The sequence below is a fragment of the Setaria italica genome, chromosome IX (genome assembly GCF_000263155.2).
Source record: "Setaria italica strain Yugu1 chromosome IX, Setaria_italica_v2.0, whole genome shotgun sequence".
Classification (NCBI taxonomy): Eukaryota; Viridiplantae; Streptophyta; class Magnoliopsida; order Poales; family Poaceae; genus Setaria; species Setaria italica.
Window position 1 is genome coordinate 20,009,564 of NC_028458.1, and position 9,238 is coordinate 20,018,801.

General features: G+C 42.1%; 1 protein-coding gene and 1 pseudogene across 1 annotated transcript; one reads left to right on the forward strand and one right to left on the reverse strand.

The window, feature by feature from the left end:
* Positions 1-2,380, forward strand: part of LOC106804520 — a 10,088-nt pseudogene extending 7,708 nt beyond the window's left edge.
* Positions 2,381-3,621: 1,241 nt separating this feature from the next.
* LOC101777587 lies at positions 3,622-4,748 on the reverse strand. The gene is made up of 2 exons (XM_004986521.2): positions 4,618-4,748; positions 3,622-4,439 (listed from the first exon to the last, which is right to left on the reverse strand). The coding sequence occupies exons 1-2, from the start codon at positions 4,675-4,677 to the stop codon at positions 4,047-4,049; spliced, it is 453 nt and encodes a 150-aa protein (XP_004986578.1). The 5' UTR covers positions 4,678-4,748; the 3' UTR covers positions 3,622-4,046.
* Positions 4,749-9,238: the final 4,490 nt, after the last annotated feature.

The following is a 9,238-nucleotide window of genomic DNA, read 5'->3' on the forward strand; positions in this document are numbered from 1 at the left end:
GAGGGGGCCCGGCAGAGGGAGGGAGGGGAGGAGAGGAGGAGGGGGGCGCGGCGGAGAGGGAGGGGGCGCGCTGGGGGTGCGTGTGGGAGAGAGAGGAGCGGGCCGGGGGGGGGGGGGAGGGCAGGGGAAGGAGGGGGGGTGCAAGAGGTAGGGGAAGGAGGGGCATGCGGGGGGCTGGGGGCGGGTCGTTTATTTGCGTGGGGTTGGGAATTTGCCGAGTGCGCTGATCTGGCACTCGGCAAAGCATTGTTTTTTCGAGTGCTAGATAGGGAGCACTCGGCAAAGATTTTTTTTATTTTTTCCTTTTTCCCTTCTTTTCTACAACGTTTTCTTCTACATTTGTTTTGATAAACTCAACAATACCTTATCAAATTCACTCAAAAATATGTATTTGATTATTCTACTCATATTATTTCATTATTTTATGCAGTTATAGCTCAAATTCAATTTATATCAATTGAAATTCTATAATTGCACTTAATACATTAAAATTATCAAACGGTTCCAAAAAATTACCAAAATTTCACATGAAACAATATATGTTCTCTATAACCTATACAAAAAGTTTTGTAGTCAAATTAAAATTTGACCATCACTTTAACTCCAAATCTTATCGAATCCTTCTCAACATTACGATTCTTCTTCTGAGATACTTCGGTTTGTAAACATCGTGTGTGATGAAATATGCGAAAATTTCTCAATTTTTTACCACAACCTCCATGTATGATACCATCACATCATGACAAATCTCATAACTTTCCGACTTCGTTTGCTTTTTAACAATTTAAAAATCATTCGGTCACATGTTCGTGGTTGTGTTTCCTGAACAAGATGTTTGAAATTTCTTTTCATTTCATGGGTAAGGCCTCAAACTGGGCTAAATAACATAAATATCATTTTTCTACTCATTTTATTCTATAATTTGAATCACTTGCAGATCAAATTTGACTTATACCAAAAATTCCCTTCAAATGCAATTAATTAATTAAATATAACAAACAAATCCAAAAATATACCAAATTTTAATATGAAGTACCACATGTTGTATGTGGGGAGCAGAAAAAATTTTAAGGTGAGAAGAGAAAAAAAAACTAATTATTTTGCCGAGTGGCAAAAAAATACTTGGTAAAGCCCCTTGTTTGCCGAGTGCTTTTTTTGACACTCGGCAAAGCCCCTTGTTTGCCGAGTGTTTTTTCTTTGCCGAGTGTTTTTAGCTCGGTACTCAGCAAAGTGCTTGTTTGCCGAGTGTTCCAAAAAAAAAAATACTCGACAAAGAAAAAACACTCGGCAAATTTGAGGTTTCCCATAGTGTTACTACCTGCACAATAAAATACTAAAAAAATAAATTCCAGCGAAAATTACAAATACTTATATTGCTTCAGTAAATACCAAGAAGGTTTCTACAGGCATTAAGAATATGGCAATTAAAAAACATAGATGATACCTTAGTCTGCTACAATGATACGATGAAACACCAATATTTATATATATTTATTTTAAAATAAAACATAAAAAAGTGGCATAAAAATCTAGCTATCTGTGCTAACGCGGGCCGCCATTTATTATTATACTTGAAAGTAATACTTATTTTTGAAGCGTGACTATACCAAACTGCTCACTCTTGTCGTTTATCCATGCCTTCTTGACGACTGCGCCAGAATCTCTGTTGGTGGCGGGGACCGACACAACGTCCATCACAGTGGAGTAGTCATTATCCGAGCTGATCCGCCACCCGGGCATCCTCAAGCAGGCCCAAGACGAGCTGGACGCCGTCGTCGGCCGCGGCAGGCTGGTCTCCGAGTCCGACCTCCCGCGCCTCACCTTCCTCAGCGCGTCGTCAGGGAGACGCTCCGCCTCCACCCGGTGACGCCGCTCTTCGCTGCCCCGCGTCGCCGCCGTGGACTGCGAGGTCGCCGGGTACCGCGTCCCCAGGGGCTTTGGAGCTGCTCGTGAACGTGTGGGGCATCGCCCGCGACCCGGCCCTGTGGCCCGACCCGCTAGCGTTCTCGCCGTCAATGTTCCTCCCCGGCGGGTCGCACGCCGGCGTAGGCGTCGGAGGAGGCAGCGACTACGGGTTCATCCCGTTCGGCGCCGGCCGGAGGGTGTGCGCCGGCCTCGGCTGGGGCGTGTGCATGGTGACGCTCGCCTGCGCCACCCTGGTTCACGCGTTCGACTGGGAGCTGCCGGCGGGGCAGGCGCCGGAGGAGCTGAGCACGGAGGAGGCCTTCACTCTGTGTGCAGCGGGCTCGTGATGCTGATGTCTTCACAAGGTTCCCAGGCTGCTACCGTGTGCATATGAAATTGATGCATAAGAATACAAGGTGTAAGAATACATGAGAAATGTATGGGGCCTGTAACCTCTGTTGTGAGAAATAAATGGTCAAGGGTGGTCATGCATGTACGACTGTTTATTTTTGTTTGTGTTATTAACTCTTTCTGACGATGTCCGGAAGAAACGATTGCAGTAATAAAACAGCTTATATGTTTATGATGTAATGTGCGCACAAGCGCATAGTTTCATCACTATATTTCGAAGCAGGTTCTGTTAATCTTACGTATCAAAGTGATATACTCCCTCCTTCTTAAAATATATAGCGTATTCCATTGTGCATAAATACGTACTTTTTTAATACGAGTGTGGTATTCTATCCTAAAGTTATACACTAATATAGCAACAATTGGTCAACGATTTGTCCCAACAAAATAAAATACATTAAAAAATTGCATAAGAAACAAACGTAATACATACAAAAATGTATGGGACCTATAACCTTCAATTTTTTTGGTGTGAAATAAACTGTCAAGAGGGACTAGTACTCATGCATTTTCGCTCTTGTTGTTGTGTTATTAATAGAACAATTCCGGGTAAATAGTAGTCTGCTTCATCTTTTAGCAAATTCATTCCTTCTAATAGCACTTCACAATTCTTCTTGGTGTTAGCGTTAAAGTTAAAGATTTAGATTGCATGAAAGGTATGTCAAAAATACATAGACTACTTTACTACATATTTTTTCGTGTATATCAAGGAAATCACATAAATGTTTGACCTACATAAGCCAATGGCATAAAGGACTTTTCACATTAGTTTAGTGCCAATAAAGAGCACCACATCAGTGCATGAACATGTTTTGTCTAAAATAAAAGTTAGAGATTGAATTAGCCGATCTGAAAGTTGAGGTGAGGGGGCGAACTTGGCCCTCGATGCAAAACTGAGGAACCTATTTTGCCTAAATAAAATAGTGGCGTGTTTATGCTCTAACGTGGGCACGGCAGTTCTTGTGTACCTTCCTCACTATATTTAAATGAAGATTCTGCTAAATATTTCTTAGTAATGCAATAGTGTATGGGCTTGCGTTTATAAATTTATAATTTCTCACATGCACCCGTACATTTGTTTCAGTTAGGATGGCTAATAGTTACATGAAAAATCGTATCCCGTTGTAACTGCATGTAGTGCTAAATGTGTAAGGTGATCAATTGAACGCTTGCCACAGCGTTCATGTCCCTGTTGGTGCCAAAAAAAAAAAAATCCATGGACATTAGTTGCTCATAACATTTTTCTTCAGTTTGCTGAGCTGGAGGAATACACACATGCGTGCAGAAGGGAGATCATTCGTCGATTCTTGCATCAGTAACTTGATTACACCACTCTAGTTCTCTTACATATCGGGCGTCTACAGTATGGGTCGTTTATCTGGTTTCTTTGCCCTGCTCAGTTCAGGAAGCAGAGCAATGAATGGCAAGGGCACAGCAGTACTGTACAGCACAGATGGTGGGCATGTGAATTGCAGAGTATTTGTCACATGAAAGTAGCCAAAACGAGCAAGGCCAGCCTAGTTTCCCAGCAGGATGGAAGAGCAAAACAACATATACACCAGTAGCTCGAGCAAGAGAAAAACAAGCTCGAGCAAGAATTGGCAAAGGAATGACTTTGGGTTCAATCAGAAGAACAATCGATTGCTCGACATGCTTTCGTTTTGGTTGGCAGCCAAGACGATTGCCATAGCATCTGAACGAGGAAGCACTCAGCACTGAAACCGCCAATGTCATGTGACGAGGTAGATCGGGCCGAAGGCCTCCCTCTTCACGCCGTAGTTCACCTGGTCAAGCTGCATGTAGCAAGGCAGCTCGTCGTCTTCATCAGCAGCGCCGGAAGACACCGCTGCCGCCGCGGCGAAGCAATCTGCCGCCGTCCGCCGGATAACGCGGACGAGATTGCTACATTCTTGGAGCACTGGGCTGAACGAGCGCTTCTGGTTCCTCCTCTGCTTGAAGCCAGTCGCTGCCTTGGTTTCTGACTTCTTGTGCTTCATCTTGTTGTTGAACATTGACAGGAACGTGAGGTACTTCTTCCATGTCTTCTTCTTTGTAGGGGCATGGCGCCCTGATGAGCCGTTGCTCTGTCCTTGCTTCCTTTGATGATTCGCTTCTCCTGTGATCTGAGGAGGCACGAGAATGCATCAAAGTTCAGAAGTGAGATGGAGCATGAAAATTTGTAGAAACAAAAGATGGCTTTGGTTCAGGTTTGACGAAGATGGTGAACAAGTGCACGGGAAAAAAAATGCCATGTAAATCTACACAACTTCTGAAATCTGAAAGAGTTCACTGAATGGTCACCTTGGATTGGTCGTGGCGGGGATCATTAGTAGCCCTCCCGCAACCACTCTTCTTCTTCATCTTCACCCGCAGAAATGAAAAATCACCAAGGCTACTTGGAGCGAAGGACAGGCCAAGGCATTGGCAATGGATCACCAAGTATTTAGAGCAGGTACAATAAGAGGCGAATCGACCGCCATGTCAGCCTGGTAGGTGAGGTGGAGGTGAGAGAAGTGCGAGCTTGTCGCTGCTGCCGTCGACCAGCTGAACACGCGCTCCAAGGCTCTCATCCCACCTGCTACGGCTCACAGCATGCAAGTGACGAAGAAAATGATAATAAATATTCTGTGTTTGAGCAAATGAAGAGCTAAAATGTTGTACCATTTAGTCTCTAAAGATGACGTGGATCGTCTAATGGCCAAGTGCTTGTCTCAACTACTTCCTCCATTCCAAAATGTATGATAGTAATTTTACTATGAACTTAAATATAGAGTAATATAGAGTTTTATCTAGATATATAGCAAAATCTATATATTCTGAAAAATTAAAACGATCTACATTTTGGATGGAGAAGTGTTAACCATGCTCTTAGTAGCTGCCGCAGCGCATTGGCAGCAAATGGCTCAGGTAGTCAGTGGCTGCTGGCAGATGGGCTACTGTCCGGCTGACTGCAGCTGCAGGGCAGGCTGAACTGGAAAAGGCCTGGTCCCAGTAAATATGAAGGCCTGCCATTAAGATGCTACAAACTTCGTGTTTGGATCCTCATGCTAAAGTTTAGCCCTTGTTATATCCAATTTTCGGATGCTAATTAGAAGAATTAAACATTAGCTAATTATAAAACTAATTGCAGAAGTTCTGAGCTAATTCACGAGATGAATCTATTAAGTCTAATTAATCCATCATTAACAAATGGTTACTGTAGCACCACATTGTCAAATCATGGACTAATTAGGTTTAATAGATTTGTCTCGCGAATTAGCCTCCATCTATGCAATTAGTTTTGTAATTAGCTTATATTTAATGCTCTTAATTAGTATCAAACATCCGATGTGACTGGGACTAAAGTTTAACCTCAGTATCCAAACAGGACCTTATCACATGGACAAAGTTGCCCTTGCATTTGAATAAAATTTTGTAAATCTGAACAGAGTTAGTGTTCATTGCCCGTGTCTGGCCTAACCTGAAGCTTAACCTACAAACTACTACTTTATAAAAAAAACCCTACAAACTATTAAATCCCATAGTCCATTGACAATGTAAGAACTAGCAAACAGAACATATTTTGGACAATTCGAGCAGGACGGCATGAAGGCCAAAGCCAAGGTCATGCCCAATTGCCCATGTAGACTGAATCTTTTGAGACAGCTGAACATTTTGTCAGGGTGCAGTGAATCTGAGTTGGGACAAGCAGAAGCAGGCAAGTCGGATTCTGCAGATTTCACGGCCTAACTCATTGGGTGAATCGATGAGGATGGCTTGCTGCAGCCTCCTCCCAGGCTGTCTCTTGGAATTTTGCACTAACATAGACATCCTTTGTTTTAAAATACACGATATTTAAGACAACCAAATTATTTAAAAAGGAAAGTAATTATATTTCTACTTAAACGCAGAAGGGGTGCTATCAGAACTCAGCAATGCAACCGTATCGCGAGAGAAAAAGAAAGCCAATAAAAGACAGGAAAAATCTTGACCTAGACTGGCACATATGTACATGTTTTGTACTTTGTGCAGTGCACCAGTGTATCAAACAAACCTTCCTGTCACAAAAGAAATAGTTCTCCAGACACGTATCTGAAACTTATTTCTACTAAGGTTAGTATGTTTGGTAGAGCTCCATCTGATTTTGATTCTCTATGAGAGCCGATTTTCTGGAAGAAGTGATTCTATGGCTGAAAGTGATTCTCTTTGATTCTTTAGCATAAACTTTTAAAATCAGGATAGAGAATCACTTCAGAAGCTACTTTTTTCAGCTCCCAGCCTCTTAGTTCATTTCAGAGAATCACTTCACAGAATCAACAGAGAATCACTTTTCTCTGAAAAACTATTTAGCAGAATTCCTGCTGAAATCAGTAAAAAATCAGCGAGCTCTGGAACTCTACCAAACGCACCTTAAGACAAACCCATCTCACATGTTACAAGGTTCGTCCAGGTATCTTAAACCTCATGCGTCATGGCTTGCAGTATGTGGGGGAAATAAATGGCAAACAAAATTGCAGCATCTGCTGAAATTTGAGACAACAGGGGCAAAAGATCATAGAGTCCTCATTTCTAGTTTCGTACACCTGCTTACACAACCTAGGAAGGATTAGCTCTTGCCTGACATTTCGGGCTTCAGCAATTTACGACTTCGGCCGCAGTAATAAGCTTCTCAATAAGCTCCGCAATGGATCACGACTGTTTTGGTTTGCCATTGTTCTTGACAAACGGCATCCTAGGCTCCTAGCACTGCTATCTTGAACAAACCTCTTGCGGTCTTGCCGTCAGGTTTACCAGAAATGGGTCTGTGATGTTTTTGTTTGTTGAGGCTTTGTTTGTCTGAGTGGCTTTGCTACGGTACTCCGAAGTGATTATGGACTGTCCATTTAGATAGATCTAGGTGATTATTATCACATATTACTTCCTAGGAGGTAATAGTAGAAATATAAATTTATATAATTTTTATTTTCAGAAAATAGGAAAAATAGGCAAAAATATCTTCCAATTAGATGTAATCTAACTACTGACCTCTTCCCACGAGATAAAGTGACTTGTTTTTTCTGATGACGTGCTGCAACGTTACATGTTTTTTCCCTAATCAATATGAGGTAACGTGACAACTTTTAACCCTTGCAAAAGAGGTCACGGCCAGTTACATGATTTGACTGTCCATTTGAGATAGTGATTAAACTTAACCAGATGAACATATGGTGTGAACTCGTGGTGGGCACACAAGTACATCTGTACACACAACGTAACCATGAGCAGCTGATGTAACCGTTGTTTTACCTTTTAATTATTTTTTTCATAAAATCAATGGCCAATATTTATTTTAGCTCTTACCTCTTAAGAGGTAGAGATGGTAAGATAGAGTACCGTAGCATAGCCCCTGTCTGAGAGGAAACCATGCCGGTGCCTTCGCTTGCAATTTTCTTTTCTCAGAAGTTGTCTTGGCAGATTTCGGCCTCTTACTGTTTCTTTTCTGAGATAAATCTTGTTTGTTGTTGCTGGCATCCTCGGTAGTTTTGTCAGAAGTTGAGAGGAGAACTTTTCAAGAGATTTACAGTTAGAACCAAATTCCGTCTCAAATTGGCTAAGTTGTTTCTTTTTAAGTTTGACTAGCCCTCCACTGCTCAGTTTACCTAGCATAACTATGGTAAAAAAGACAAAACATTGGTTAGCATGATCAAAGGACCAGGCGATTTTTTTATATGTATTGTACTAGTAGCATAGACTATTTGATAAAATGAATTAGAGGACATTGGGTATTTGACTTACCTATCAACATGCACCTTCTTTAGCAAGTAGAACCGGCGTACTGTTTTAGATAGTTCGGATTGCACAGTCAGCAGCTCTGCCACTGTAGCCTCCTTATGAGATAAGTTACTGGCGGTAAAGCACTTCTCTACTAAGAATGAGCCAGAAGGATTCATAGGCCCTGTTTGTTTTCTGGACCTTGCTTATGCAGGCTTATCTAATAAGTGTGCTTGTGGCAATCCTGATTATTTTCAGTCAATTGTTTGTCCTAACTGGTAAAATGATCTGAATACCCCTAAGGCTGATAATAGCTCATTTTTGTTGTGAATACGAGGAGATGTCAATAATTCTAAGGTCTTTTGAGTTTACTAAATAGAAATTACATTACTAATATCATCCACAATCTGCTGCAAAATAAATACTAGTAAAAAAGAAGACTAGTATAGAACGCATAATATAAGCACGCGTTCGGTTATTTTCCTATTTCTCAGTTCCTGCTCACGTCTTCGGACAACGAGGGTTGAAGGGGTAGGAGGAATAGTCCATTTGAGGGTGTCGGTGTTTATACCGGGCAACCTATCGAGGGGGGTGCCCGAGGTAGTGTTTTGGTTAGTGGGACTCGTCGAGATTAGGAACTCGAAGGTAAACGCAGACACATGATTTAGACAGGTTCGGACCGCTAGATTGTGTAATACCCTACGTCTTGTGTGTTGGTTGGATTGAATTGCTTTGGTGGGGGTCCCTACCTCGCCTTATATTGCTGGGGGCAGGGTTACAGGTCGGTTGTTTACAAGAATACTAGTTGGATTCAACTAGACAAATTCTACTTTGATTGCTACGAGTACTTTTCCTAATCCTCAACTAGTTCTTGTCTTGCCACGTAGACCACGTCGTTCTGCACCATAGTCTCCATGTCAGATACGTCTCGGTGTCCAACCCTGTATTTAAAATTGTCAAAACTTTCGGTGGGTCCATGGATGTATGTACGACAAGTCCCAGAATACTTTTTAGTCAAATGGAGCAGTTTCGAGTACTTTTGTAGGCTTCACCGACTAGTTTTGGTGTTCTTCGAGCACTTCTTCGGGTTGAGTCTTCAAAAGCATGCGAGCACTGCCATGCGGCTAGAATGTGGTCAAGCCTCATTTAACTTAGTCTTGAATCCTTCAACTTTGAATTTTACATGGAAGTG

What these genes read in the sequence shown, in the direction of transcription:
- LOC101777587 (XM_004986521.2), bottom strand. Translation starts at nt 4,677, where the DNA reads ATGAAGAAGAAGAGTGGTTGCGGGAGGGCTACTAATGATCCCCGCCAC. An exon ending in CCCGCCACGACCAATCCAAG is followed by an intron (nt 4,440 to 4,617) that starts GTGACCATTCAG and finishes GTGCCTCCTCAG; the next exon opens with ATCACAGGAGAAGCGAATCA.